At 39.0% G+C, this 13,083-nt stretch overlaps 3 protein-coding genes across 7 annotated transcripts; all 3 read right to left on the bottom strand.

The window, feature by feature from the left end:
- Window positions 1-1,272: 1,272 nt before the first annotated feature.
- LOC103963312 (ubiquitin-conjugating enzyme E2 28) lies at window positions 1,273-4,224 on the bottom strand. 4 transcript variants are annotated; one of them, XM_009376121.3, is made up of 5 exons: window positions 4,082-4,224; window positions 3,801-3,910; window positions 3,199-3,326; window positions 2,133-2,237; window positions 1,273-1,675 (listed from the first exon to the last, which is right to left on the bottom strand). In XM_009376121.3, the coding sequence occupies exons 2-5, from the start codon at window positions 3,868-3,870 to the stop codon at window positions 1,532-1,534; spliced, it is 447 nt and encodes a 148-aa protein (XP_009374396.1). In that variant the 5' UTR covers window positions 3,871-3,910; window positions 4,082-4,224; the 3' UTR covers window positions 1,273-1,531. The 4 variants fall into 4 exon arrangements, with proteins under 4 accessions (XP_009374396.1, XP_009374397.1, XP_048420737.1 ...); XM_009376122.3 differs by having other exon boundaries at window positions 3,801-3,878; XM_048564780.1 differs by lacking the exon at window positions 4,082-4,224 and adding an exon at window positions 4,006-4,076 and having other exon boundaries at window positions 3,801-3,878.
- A 1,214-nt stretch (window positions 4,225-5,438) lies between these two features.
- Window positions 5,439-6,179, bottom strand: LOC103963362. The gene has a single exon (XM_009376178.2). It carries the CDS (start codon window positions 6,177-6,179, stop codon window positions 5,439-5,441), a length of 741 nt encoding a protein of 246 aa, XP_009374453.2.
- Window positions 6,180-6,719: 540 nt separating this feature from the next.
- Window positions 6,720-10,474, bottom strand: LOC103963321 (probable inactive receptor kinase At5g58300). 2 transcript variants are annotated; one of them, XM_048564384.1, is made up of 3 exons: window positions 10,035-10,474; window positions 8,359-9,715; window positions 6,720-7,592 (listed from the first exon to the last, which is right to left on the bottom strand). In XM_048564384.1, the coding sequence occupies exons 2-3, from the start codon at window positions 9,635-9,637 to the stop codon at window positions 6,967-6,969; spliced, it is 1,905 nt and encodes a 634-aa protein (XP_048420341.1). In that variant the 5' UTR covers window positions 9,638-9,715; window positions 10,035-10,474; the 3' UTR covers window positions 6,720-6,966. The 2 variants fall into 2 exon arrangements, with proteins under 2 accessions (XP_048420341.1, XP_048420342.1); XM_048564385.1 differs by having other exon boundaries at window positions 8,359-9,712.
- Window positions 10,475-13,083: the final 2,609 nt, after the last annotated feature.

Raw genomic sequence — 13,083 nt, 5'->3', positions numbered from 1 at the left:
AGTGAGCAATCATGCATGATTAAGGTTGGGACAAAGAGACTGGTGATGGAGGTTCGTTGCTTGTCAGCCAAGCGATAAGTTAATCAAAGATATCTTAATTTGGCCCCTCAAAGTGCACACTTAAATTTAATGGGGAACTAAAATCGGGTTAATTTCCGGCAGTTTTCGATGACGTTTCTTTTAAATCATGCATGACCTAACTCCTCCTTGTATTATTAGTTTAAGAATCTAGGACTGTCCATGTTACCTAGGTATCGAGAATCTATGACTCACATATTAAGAGGTGGATACACGTAACGTCAAACGAAGGTTATTGTCCTTACTCGCACTTAAGTTTAACTATCATGGGAGCAAAATTTTTGACAATTCTTCAGAAATGGCAATGGGCGAATTACGGGAGCTAAGGATGGGGTGGGGTTTTCCCGGCCGGGGGGGGGGGGGGGGGTGGGTTTTGCTTGTGTGGTGGTGAAAGAAAGGGGTGTGTGCTTCGGCTACCTCTTTACTCCAACCGACCTGTAACTTTTTTCATGCACCTAAGATATCGTGTTTTAAATCTCTCGCTCAGCATCGGATGTATTGAAGTTTATCTAGAAAACTTTTCACCTAATAAAAGTAAATCTAGAAGATTGATATTGGAACTTGAAAAGAGAAGAACCCATGATGCCACGTGGCTTCTAGACATGAAAATTCAAACGGAGCACATCATTCGGTGCCAAACCTTGCACCACCACAACCACAAGTGCCCATCGCTGTGACTCGTTCGCATCCAATTCACAAGTTCTGCGCTTTATAGCTACCAATGATCGCGACCCCATGTAAGTTGGACAGATTTTTCCGATCATAAAAAACAAAACAAAAGAAATATGAAGACAATATTCCATATCGCAGATATATACGACGTTCCCTTCATCATAAAAGAGCTTAAGAAGCATCACAATATACGCACGAAAGGAATAGTTCTAGTTGCTCTAAACTCGGGAAAGGGACTCGAACTTGGGAGCAAGAAAGCAGGATATTTTATGGCCACTTGGCCTAACCCATGTCCAGTAACACATACAAATGGATTCAGTGCAACACATCGTTTCATGTTTGGAAGTGATTCTAAGACGGACATAAGTGCCACTCTTCTGAAAGCACGAGGGGCGGTAGTTCTACGGAGAAGCGCCTCTCATGTGCTTCTTCCTTCGGTCCTTCCAAGGATCACTTCCAAACGGGTTCTTTGACCTGAACACAAAAATGGCTTTCATTTGGATGGTGTTTAACTAGGCACTCTAAAGCAATCGTGCACTTAAAAAGCATTATTTCTTCAACAAACAAACCATTCACTTAAATATCATAGCAACGATACATTACACTTGTTTTGTCCTTCCATCTCGAATGCCTTCAAATGAATATTCACAAATGCGAACTTGTTCCTTGATCAACTTTAAGTCTCACAAATAGATAACTTTTCAATATTTCCAATGTTCACTTAAAAGGGGATGGAGTTCATGCATTTGCAAGCCTTTAACAAATGCCGGAACCTTTGGTTTTACCCCATCGCGTACTTCTGAGTCCAACTGCGAGCAGTGGCTTCATATTTTGCCCTGTCCGTCTTGTACATGTGTGCAATTTCGGGGACAAGCGGGTCGTCGGGGTTGGGGTCCGTCAGCAAAGAGCATATGGACAGCAGCACCTGAAACACAAGTTCATTTGATAGACATTACAACCCATATCAAAAGAAGTTACGGAACCGGATTTAGTGCCTTTATCACATTAAAAGGAATCAACTTTAAATCCATCCCAAAAAATGACGACATCTCATCCTATGTTGAGCATACCATGTTACTTGCTCTGTAAAATGATTAAATCTCATCCTTTTTAGGCACAGCCACATGCTTGAGCTGTATCACTCATTCCATCTCGAGTGATACAACAGGACATGGAGTGAAAAGTAGGATCACGAATGATGAGTACGTCTCACAGCACCAGTTGCAAGTCACATGATGCAACAGGGCTTGGAATGAGATGTAGGATCATTAGGATGCAGCCACAGGACATCTCCTTTTAATCTGATAAGGGGTCATAAGCCACAGCTCTTGTAGTCCCACACACAAGACGAACTCCGACAAGAAGAAAATAATTACACAAACCTTGGAAATGGTTAGTGCCGGGCTCCATTGTTCTTTGAGAATATCAAGACATATGCTTCCATTGCTATTAATGTTTGGGTGGAATACCTTGGTCCTAAATGCAACCTGAAATGGAACTTGAGTTAGACTCTACATTCTACACTATCAAGAGACGAATTCTGAAACAAACACAAGTAGACCAAAAGCATTAGACTACGCACGCAACTTGAGTTGGCCTCTAAAATTCTACCAGAGATAACTAAGAAGCCAAAAACATAAAACACCAGCTATAGATAAGATGATTTTACAATAACAAGCTTTTGTCGTACAATTTTAAAAGCATTCTCAGATAAACATGATTCATGAAAAACTGAGGGAACAGAGAAACACCTTGCCACTTTATTGAATTCAGAAACACATATCCCTGAATATCCGGAATATCAATTGTGAATAAAAATAACATTTTGACATTAAAATCAAATAAAAAGAAGAATTACTTTAAACAAAGATTCAAAACAAAAGGCCACAGCGGATATACAGGATATTTTGGCTAACTGAATGTTGATGGCAGACGAACCTAAAGCCCCTAAAGGAGTAAACACTTTGTAGACAGTTTCTAACTTTGTATTATATAACACTCCCACTAACAGACATAAAATCGAAATGCGATATCAGTAACCAACCCTACTTCAAAATGCAATCTCTCTCTCGCACACACACATCCCTCCCAACCCCCTCCAAAACAAAATACGGGAGAAGAAAAAAGCTTAAATATAATTATAATGCGGCCTGGTACATCATGAATAACAACTACTTAAAAATGAACCGTGTCCAATAAATGCACCTGCAACTTATGGTTAAAATACAATTCGACATATGATACACATGAAAATCCCTCACATAAACTGCAGAGAACATTTTAATGGATCACCTGCATGTATGAGTAGATAACTAAAGACTATGTGCAGGTATCCATATCACCCATTATACGACTCACAAAAGCTCATGTTTCAATAATGATACTGTACGGAGGAACATGACCACAACAACATATAGAAACATGAGGACCCGGTTTTTCTATTTGTACCTTTGGAGGCTTGAATGGATAATCTGGAGGGAAATGAATTGAAACTAGAAAAACACCACCCGTGTATGGGCTATCACCAGGTCCCATAATTGTCGCCTGCCAATGGAACATGTCCTCGGCCACAGGACCTATAATCCATGAAAGAGAAACCCGCAAGAAGAATGTATGCCAAGTTCAGTAAAGTGATCAAAATATGAATACACCCGAGAAACATAAGATGCATGAGCCAGCATACTAGACCTATACAAAACCCGCCACAATGCGAGAATATCCTACCATCACTTTTTTACATCAGCTAAACCATTAAAGGAGGATGGTTTCGCTCCCAAATGGACCATCCACAAATTTGCTACATCTTTATTTCCCAATCGATAAAGCAAAGGGTTAAAATTTCAGTTTTTTTTCTTTTCTGTCCAATTGATGAAAAGGGGGGCCAATATTTTGATAAAAATGGGAGCTGGAAACAGTTGAAATCATCGAAAAAAAACCCCGCTAATTCGCTGCAATTGGGACAACCATCTACAATTCTAAGACAATTTTATATATGGGATCCAAATTTAACAAAAAGACAAGGGATTTGTTCAAGGAAAAGGAGCAAATACCAGCACTGCATGAGGTAGGGGGGTCCTTCTGCAAATCCTTGAGCTCCTTCAAGATACGTTTAGATGCCATGACAACACCTACAAACACACACAATCACACAAAACACAACCTGAAAAACCCAAAAAAATAAAAACCTAATCAAAACCAGATCGCGAGCCAAAACAAACCCTAATTTCCCACAAAATCACAGACAAAAGCGGATACCTTTATTTCATATAAATTAAAAGCAAAAACAAAAATCTCAGAGTAGTTGAGAATTGGATGAGATGGGGAAGAATACCAGGAGATTGCGCGATTGGGATTTGACAGAATCCGAGTTTGAAAGAAAATGAGAAGGTCAAAAATTGGGGAAATCTATTTTTGTATCACATATATAGAAAAAGATAAGAAAGAAAAAAGACCTTTCTAGAATTTTCTATCTTTATATTCCAAGTTGGCGTGGGAGGGGATCCATGTCCTCCTCCGTGTTACAACATCTTCATTTGCAACATCCTTCGTACCCTCCACTTAAAGCTAATTACAAAAGGAGATATTTTTCTTCACCGATTGATGTTGATGCTCATCACCGCATTATTACTGTTTTATGAGTTTAAATTTTAAGATTTTTATAATAAATGAATACAAATATTAAAATTTAAACTTCATCCAATAATTATAAGCTGGTTGACGAGCATTATCACCATTTGAAAGTGATGAGCAAAAATTTACTCATTGCAAAATACATCCCTCACATTTTATTTTGTTTCAGATCAGGCACAACCTTTCGAATTTTTCACATTATTGCCTAAAATATTGAAGCGTAGGTATGTTCAAGTGAACCCAAGATTGCTTGTTTCAATTGAATTTGTCACTTTATGTGTAGGCTTCTCCGAACTCTTTGCTTTATTCAATTGGGTTTTTGGCTTTGTGGTTCCTCTCTTTGTTCTCGTGTCTTTCACTTTACCTTGTTCGATGCAATTTATTTTGATTGCTATGTAATTGGGAATTCGGATTTAATTACAAATAATTGGGATTTTGTAAGATTCAAGTAGGCTTATAATTGCGTTGGGTATCGATTTGTGTGTTTGCTGAGACGGGTTTGCAGATTGAACGGAACGGAACGACAATATCGTGTGTGATTGTGTTTCAAACGGCTTTTATCGATTAGTCAACATATAATTCTTCTGCGTATTTAGGCCATAACTCATAAGGTGATGAGGAAAGAAATCAAAACAAAAGCAAAATACAGACATTCATCTGCAGATTGCACCCCCTTACACAAAATGTAATACATTTGATCACCTTATAAGACTAGTATTTAAAACCTTAAACATGTTTAATGGTTCTAAACAAGTTTCTCAACACTAATGAAAGATCCAGCACCACAAAAAGAAGGAAAAGCTTTTAAGATTAGACCTGATAGGCTAATACATAACAAAACAATCAAACCTTACATATCCAATCGACGTATGATATATGATGGCTCAAACCATTCTTCCCTCATCACTATTGGTAGCCGTTTTTCCTGCACCACTTTGAGTCTCTCTGGTCTCGTCTAAAGTAATCCCACGATCATGTCAGAGAGTTGAGGGAAAACGCGGGATCTAAACTAGTATCCGTAACATAGAGAACGCGGATGGAGATCATCGAGGATTTTGTTATATAGGGATAATCTTATAATCACATTTAGCCTTGTTTCCGAAATCGATTTCCCTTTGCTTGGCATCGCAGTTTGAAATGATGGGAATGTCGTTAAACGGAATTCCTCCAATGGGGAAGCTAACGCTTCCGGTCATGGCTAAATTCAGTGTCATGTCCCTATTTTTCATGTCGATCTTGAGTTGGTCTGCGTCGTCTTTGTCAATCTTGGATTTATTAACCCTAACAGTTCCATTCAAGGACTTGGTGTTCTTGTGGCCCTGAGTAAACTGAGAAAACTGGGTGATACCTAGCGGGATGTGCGCAGACGTAACCTTGATCTTGAAGGCGCCATACTTGAGCTCAGTTTTGTCGTTCTTGTTAAAGAACTCCACAAGAAAATCTACCTTTCCCTTCAAGACGATGTTATTGTGGTTTTTAGTAAAGTTGAGGCTGGTGGCGTTGAATCTTCGGATGTAGATTGTTGGGAGATACGAATGGAAGATGGCCACGCAAATGAAACCAATAATGAGAGCGAGAATCACAATGGCGAAGAAGACCAGGCAGCACCATGCGCAGCAAGCGTAGCAGCCTGGACGAATACGCTTGGGGCGCTCATGGTCAAGGTCAGGAACCGGATAGGGCTGTTCGCGGACCTTGCTGGGAGCTGAGGCAGTTTCAGAAAAGGCAACATGCCGTGCACTGCTGGCCTTTGATTGGTTGCGGCCAGGAGGTGGTGGCAAGGATGAACCGTCTGCCATTGTTGGAACTCTAGCTAGCACCTCCTTGCCAGATCACGGAGGATAGCAATCGACGATAAAGGTGATGAGTTTTTGAACGATCTTTCATGTGTTTAGAGAAACATAGTACATTTCTTGGCTGGAAACTGAGGACCGCAATCTATATACGGAAAATCGGAGTTGGCATGCAAAGGAAATTGGAATCGCCAGACTAGGAGAGAAACTGACCTACAACGGAAATGCAACCCCTAAATACATATATATACCCTCCTACTTTCAAGGGCCTATAACGTGCATCTCCGTAAGAGTAGCTTTAGACCAGGTGACCAACATTTCTAACCACATTCGCTGTCTCATAATGTGATGATGTGTACTTTCAACGTCAATTTTATAGTGATTAAAATGTGATTATAGGAATAGGAAATAATAATGGAAACGATTTCCGCACGCCCAATGCTTATTTTTGTCACTTGATTCTCTATTTGATTTATTCAATCCAAATGTTAGAAATAAACTTGAATGTGCAGAAATCATTTCCTTAAAACAAAAATCAGACAGAACTATTGAATTATCAAAGATCGTCGATTAATTCATTATGTTAAAATTCAATATTACAACAAATCAAGAAAAGAAAATACCCCACCTAAACTACTTAGAAAAATCTCACAATTGGACTGATCATAAATTGCCACTCTACAAAGCCATGCATGTAATTGAATAATGCTTGGGAAAACCTTAAGAGGCATGTACAAAAAATGTACAGTTCTATCTTGAATTTCTCAGATCCTAATAAAACAAGTTTGAGCGGTCAAGGAGTCTGCACAGTTGAGTGCTTTGATTTATTCTCTTCGGAAGATGGCCGGTTCTCTGAGTCTGATTGCCGGATTTCTTCAATCATTCTAACAACTTCTTCCATGCTCGGTCTCATATCCGGAACCTTGGCCACGCACGCCATTGCAATTTGCAACATTTGAACCATTTCTTCTTCAATGTTTTGGTACCTCATCAGTTCAACGTCAAACACCTCTGCGGTCCACTCCTCCCTGACCACGGACTGGACCCACCGAGGAAGATCAACCATATCATCACGCCCCGGTGACTGGAGGGGAGCTTTTCCAGTCAGCATCTCAAGGAGGACGACACCAAAGCTGTACACATCTGATTTATGAGAGTGCCTGCGGGTTTCAATCACCTCTGGAGCGCGATAGCCTGCACTCCGAGCAGTGGCAGAAACATTCATGAGAGGAGTCAGGCCAACATCAGAGATGCACCCATTGAGGTCTTGGCTGAGAAGGACATTTGTGGACTTGATATTTCCATGAGTGAATTTTGGACCACCCACAGAATGGATATGAGCAATTCCCCTCGCGGTGCCAAGGGAAATCTTTACCCTCGAGTCCCAGTCTAATGCAGTTCTTCCACCTCCTCGGTTTCCTGCCATAAGATTCAATAAAAATTGAGTGTGGTGCACAGGACAGTGACTTCAACATACAGCTGAATTTTCTCAAAAGGTCATCTAAATAGCCTGTCCTGAATAGATCCATTACAGACTTTTGAAAGAAGAACTAAAAGTGATTGCCAATACAGAGAAGAAAAATTGAAGGTAGCAAGCTGCTTTGTACACTTCAGTAAACTGAAAGCAGTTGCTGAACTCGGAAATATGTAGTATCTTTCGTATTGGTTATGGGGATAGAAAGTAGAACGGTAACCTGATCTTTTATTACGCATAACAGATGAGCATGTTTTACCATCAAGCAAAAAGGAAACAGAAATAGTTAGGAAAAGTAATAGGTGACTTTCACTGTCAGTAACACTGGCTGAAGAATGGGGTATCACAATGCCTCCTCCTATGAGGACTAGAAAACCATTGGTCCATTAGGCATACGGAGGTCAAACCAAAATTCACATACTCGTGGGATGCATGCAGATGAAATGCATCCGAGTTGCAAAGCACGTAATTAGAACTCTGAAATCCCAACATAACACCATCATTATCGAATATGCTGCTCGACTACGTTGATGAAAACTCCTTAATTTAAAATTGATGTTTCTCTACAAGTATTCTACAGAAACTATATACTCTTCACGGTAATTACCTGCATTTTCTCTTAGATATGCACACAAGTTCTCACTTACAAATGGTGTGTTTATTTTTATGAAAGAGATATAAAAGAAAGAAATGGAGTAGTGACATGCATACCATGTAAAAGCGCAGATAAGCTCCCATTTGAGATATAATCATAAACTAGAAGCTTCTCGTCCTTTGAGTAATAATAAGCACGGAGTGGAACAACATTTGCGTGCTGTCCAACTCTTCCCACAATCTCCATCTGCTGTTCAAAATCCCTCTTCCCAACGACCACTTCCTTCAACCTTTTAACTACCACTGTTGTTGCCTCCTCTAAGACCGCCTTGTATGCAGTACCATAACTTCCCTTTCCTAACACTTCAGCTGAAGCCCTCAACAAATCATCCAGATCAAAATTGTAAGAACAACCTTCAAAGAAAACTAGTTTGTTCTTCTCGGGTTCTTGCACCCCACTCCCAAACTCCTCCTTGGGCTTCTCACTCCTTCCGCCGGTAGAAGACTTCCCTTTCAATACACTAGTTCCTCCGTTGTCTTTCTTCTTTAAACAGCAGAGAACTACAATTAGGCCTAACAGCAACAGCAGAACAGACCCTCCAGCTGCAATAGCAATGACGTATCCCAACCTGAGCTTTTTCTTGGAGCTCTTTTTATGAGGAGCTACTGGTGGTGGTCGATTGGAAGTAGGAGGTGGCGGAGGAAGGACGAGGGAGCAAGGCTTAAGATGCCCTCCACATAAAAGTGAATTTCCCACAAAGGATGACTTGGGGAACCTTTGAAGGGATGATGGTATAGAGCCATTAAGACGGTTGTAACTTAAATTCAGACGCTTGAGCTTAGGTAGGTCGAGATGAGGTATAGGTCCGGAAAGGGTGTTGTTCTGGAGGCTCAATCCTGTGAGTTGTGTCAAATTACGCATTGTTTCTGGAATGTTGCCTGTGAAGGAATTAAATGATAAATCCAATACATTGAGTTGAGGTGAAAAGGAGGTAGGAATGTCACCAGATAAGTTGTTACGTTGCAGGTATAAGCGCTGGAGTGCAGGAAGGGAGGTGACATCAGAAGGAAGGACACCGCGGAGGAGATTAGACCGAAGGCTAAGAATCCGGAGGGCATCTAGCCTACCAAGGGTGTTTGGTGGGACAGAGCCCAACAGTCCAACTCCAGGAAGTCGGAGGGAAATAACCCGGGTGCCATTTGGAGTGCAAGTGATGCCAACCCAAGATGTGCAGACAGGGGTAGCAGGGTTCCAACTAAGCTTTCGACGATGGGGAACAGCGTCAGCGAAGTCAATAAGTGCTTGCCTATCGGAAGTCAGGTCAGAGAAAACCAGGGGAAGAAGAATGGCAATGCCAAAAAGGAAGTGAATAACTAAAAAAGGACAGGACTTCATGGGGAGCTGTTAAGACCAAAGTCTACGAAAGTGACCAGAGAAAAACCAAAATGCAACCTCTGCAGGGCTTACAGTCTCCTGGTTCAGCAGGAAAACGAAAAAATGAAGATTAGGTAGACAATAATACAAAGCATTTACATTAAGTAATTTGACCAAATTAAAACCTAATCCAACGGTCACAAGAAAAGTGGGTTTAGTCCAACGCAACCACATTGACTAAATTCAACATTTTAATTATAGTAAAATGAAAGAAACTGAGAAAATCATCGATGGGTTGAGCAGAAGTTAAGTGGAAAACCTAGCAGTAAGGCATTCATGCAAGGAGATAACACAAGAAAAGCACTTTTCACACTGGCAGGCATAGCAAGTTCAGATCTATAAGCACTTTTTTTTTTACCTGCATTTTGCAGCAGAGAGTGCAGTGAGAGCTGAGGAGCTGCCTGAGCTGAATAGCATAGGGTAAAGCTCCTTCCTTGAAGTAAAAAGCTTCAGATCCAATCCAGGCATTACAGGTTTCTTCTGAGATAGCCACTCACTCAGCAGAAATATGGGTGCAAAAAAAGCACAAAAGTCCGAGACTTTTGAGAATTTGGTGGGATTTTAAGCAGGAAAAAGTGCTTCCAATTTTCTTACCAGACAATTGAGCAGAAGGGAAAGTTCAAAGCTTGGTTTTTGAGATTGATAAAAGGAAAATTTAGTGTTTGAATTGAAAAAGTGGAAGGGGAGAAAGGAGAAGGGAAGGGGAAAGAAGATTAAGGAATGAGTAAATTAGAGGGAAAAAAGAAAGGGGAGATTGTGAGCACTGCACTGCCCTTTGTGTGTGTGTGAGCTGTGTGCCCATTTCAAGACCAGATGCCAAATCTTAAGTGAAATATCATATAATTAAATATAATTAAATTTGAAGGTAGAAATAAGTTTCAACTGATATGTCAATTCTATGTGGATTGACATATGAGAAAATGTGATGTCTAATAATTTTTAATTATTTATTATGTGAGTCTCATTAATGTTTTAATTATAGATCTTGAAAATTTATTTTAATTGATATCTTTTTAAAATAGGTCTTCCAAATATCATTTGTAACAAAAATAACATATCGTTTGGAAAAAAATAAAATTTAACATTGTCAACCATCAAATTAACATTGACATTTATTTTTTGACATCTCCTTTAAAGATGGTCCTTTAGTCTACTTAGAGAGACAAAGCCTAGCTCAAAAGAAAAAAAGGATATCCTCCATATCCTGGGGATCCCAGGGATCTTTTTCCACTCAAAAGTACCACTGCTTTTTTTTTTTAGGCTTAACACGTTATTTTATTTTTATTTTTTTTGTTGTTGTAAAACAACAATTTAAACTTTTGTAATTTACAAATATATATATATATATATATATATATATATAATTTAAACTCAAGTACAAGAGAATTAAAGCATCTTTTTTTTTAAATTACTTTAATTTGTGAAAAGAGATATTTAAACACAGCTATAAAAGAATGACTATTGTGTTTTAAACATTTAGTTAGTTGATTTAACCTACATCTCTACATGAGAAATGTTAAGGAGACTCTCGAAAAAAATTGGATTCTTTATAGACTCTCTGTCACATCATATTTTTAGCACAATGTTTTATAATATTAGTATAAAAATTAACGTTAAGCTGTAAGATGATGAGGGTAACCCACTTTAAAAGTCTCATTGGCATTGCTCTTAAATAGTATCATGGTATATAGTAAAATTTTGAACCGATTTGCTTTTCAATTCAAAGAATTAAGACGTTACTCGCAGTCTTCCTAGCCGTTACCATTATACTGCTCTTGATTGTTTTCTCCTTCACTCTTTTGAGAAATTGTTGAGGTAATACACGTCAGTTTTTGTTTGTACGTCCAGAAATCTTCTTCACGCTACTCATATCGACTCGGCAGGGGAACTTTTTGGGTCAATTAGGTAGGGGAACTTGAGTAGATGCAATTGCATGGATGCTCTGGCTAACAATCATTTAATTGTACCAATATGACTTATTGTGGCCGAAAAAGTAGCTATTGTTTCATTTCAACGAAAAATGTTTACCTGTGTTTTTGAAACGTTACGTTGTGTAATACTTTGATTATTATAATATAGATGAGCGATATGGTTAATATTTCCAACTTCAAGTTTATATATAAATAATAAATAATTACATGTGTCATAATTATAGTGACCTGATAACTCTAGACGGTGCTTTGAGTACAAAGAAAAACCTCTCCATTTCAACATTCAATTTTCAAATTCCCGTATTGGTAGGCTAAACCAGCAGCGACAGTAGCTCCGTCAGCTTCCTTTGGTTCATCATTGCCCTGTGGGAACGGGCGCTTTTTTGGTCAATGAGGTTTCATGCTGCAGAGGACTGCAAGAGGGTTTTCAAAATTTTGAACCCGCACAAACACATACATGTGAAAAGTTATAATGTCAAGCTTCATCAATAATACCATTTCCCATTGCATATAGTCAGATCTCTGATAGAGAATGTGGGTATAAATAAGCAATAGTGACTCTAAATAGGTCACAAAAACTGCTAGCTTTCTATGAATTTCATATGTAATGTATGTATCTTTATGTTTGCTCTCAAAGGTTATTAAGTATTCTCGAACAACTACAAAGTTGGTATGCACAAGAGAGAAACAAAAGCAAAACCCAGGTTTCAAGAACCGGCCTCACGACTTGTGCAATAGTTAAATCGAGACAAATATCTGTCTTAAAAATTAACCATGTTTGAGTTGATTGAAAATCAAACTTGAGCAGCTGCTATTAAAACACTCCCAAGTTTTCCACCCATCTAACCCATTGGGGTTATGTGTTAAAGTTATGATGATGATGATATTATGACTTAAATTAAGACAAAGAAGTTACCAATTTAATTGAAGGTTGAAGCCAATGAGACATGGGATCTTTGATGGAAGAGTTGTGGATTGGAGGGAGGGAAACCTTGATTCAACCACTACCCCCACCTTTTCCATTTTATTGCCAACCACCTTAACCTACCATTATTACATTTTAGGTACTCCATCATCTGCATGCTCATCAACGCCCCATGCCAAGTGCAAAAATTCCAAAAAAAAATTCTTAGCTCATCACATGAAAGAAGATACTTTACCTTCTCACCAATTAAGTAAGACTAGAACTAAAAACTTATGAAAATTTAGAGGAAGGGTTCAGTCATACAACCGGAGGCCGAAATATATTTCTCTTTTTGGTATCTCTCTCGTGACGAGAAAGATAGAGAAACAGAGATATATCTCTAGTTACAAACAAGATCGGTCATGGTGAAATTGTACATGCATGGTTTAAAACATCCAAAACAAGCTAACTCTGCAACAACTAGATAATGCCAAAAGAAATTCATGCACGAATAAGAAGTGGTAACCCTTCTCACGATCATGATGTCTCAGTAGCAGCACTTTTCAAAGGTT

The sequence above is a fragment of a genome, unplaced genomic scaffold (genome assembly GCF_019419815.1).
Source record: "Pyrus x bretschneideri cultivar Hongxiangsu unplaced genomic scaffold, Pyrus_bretschneideri_v1 Contig39, whole genome shotgun sequence".
In the NCBI taxonomy this organism is placed as follows: Eukaryota; Viridiplantae; Streptophyta; class Magnoliopsida; order Rosales; family Rosaceae; genus Pyrus; species Pyrus x bretschneideri.
This window is presented reverse-complemented; position numbering and strand designations above follow the sequence as displayed.

What these genes read in the sequence shown, in the direction of transcription:
- LOC103963312 (XM_009376121.3), bottom strand. Translation starts at nt 3,870, where the DNA reads ATGGCATCTAAACGTATCTTGAAGGAGCTCAAGGATTTGCAGAAGGAC. An exon ending in ATCCATTCAAGCCTCCAAAG is followed by an intron (nt 2,238 to 3,198) that starts GTACAAATAGAA and finishes GTTCCATTTCAG; the next exon opens with GTTGCATTTAGGACCAAGGT. An exon ending in CGGCACTAACCATTTCCAAG is followed by an intron (nt 1,676 to 2,132) that starts GTTTGTGTAATT and finishes CTTGTGTTTCAG; the next exon opens with GTGCTGCTGTCCATATGCTC.
- LOC103963362 (XM_009376178.2), bottom strand. Translation starts at nt 6,179, where the DNA reads ATGGCAGACGGTTCATCCTTGCCACCACCTCCTGGCCGCAACCAATCA.
- LOC103963321 (XM_048564384.1), bottom strand. Translation starts at nt 9,637, where the DNA reads ATGAAGTCCTGTCCTTTTTTAGTTATTCACTTCCTTTTTGGCATTGCC. An exon ending in CTTATCTGCGCTTTTACATG is followed by an intron (nt 7,593 to 8,358) that starts GTATGCATGTCA and finishes ATCTTATGGCAG; the next exon opens with GAAACCGAGGAGGTGGAAGA.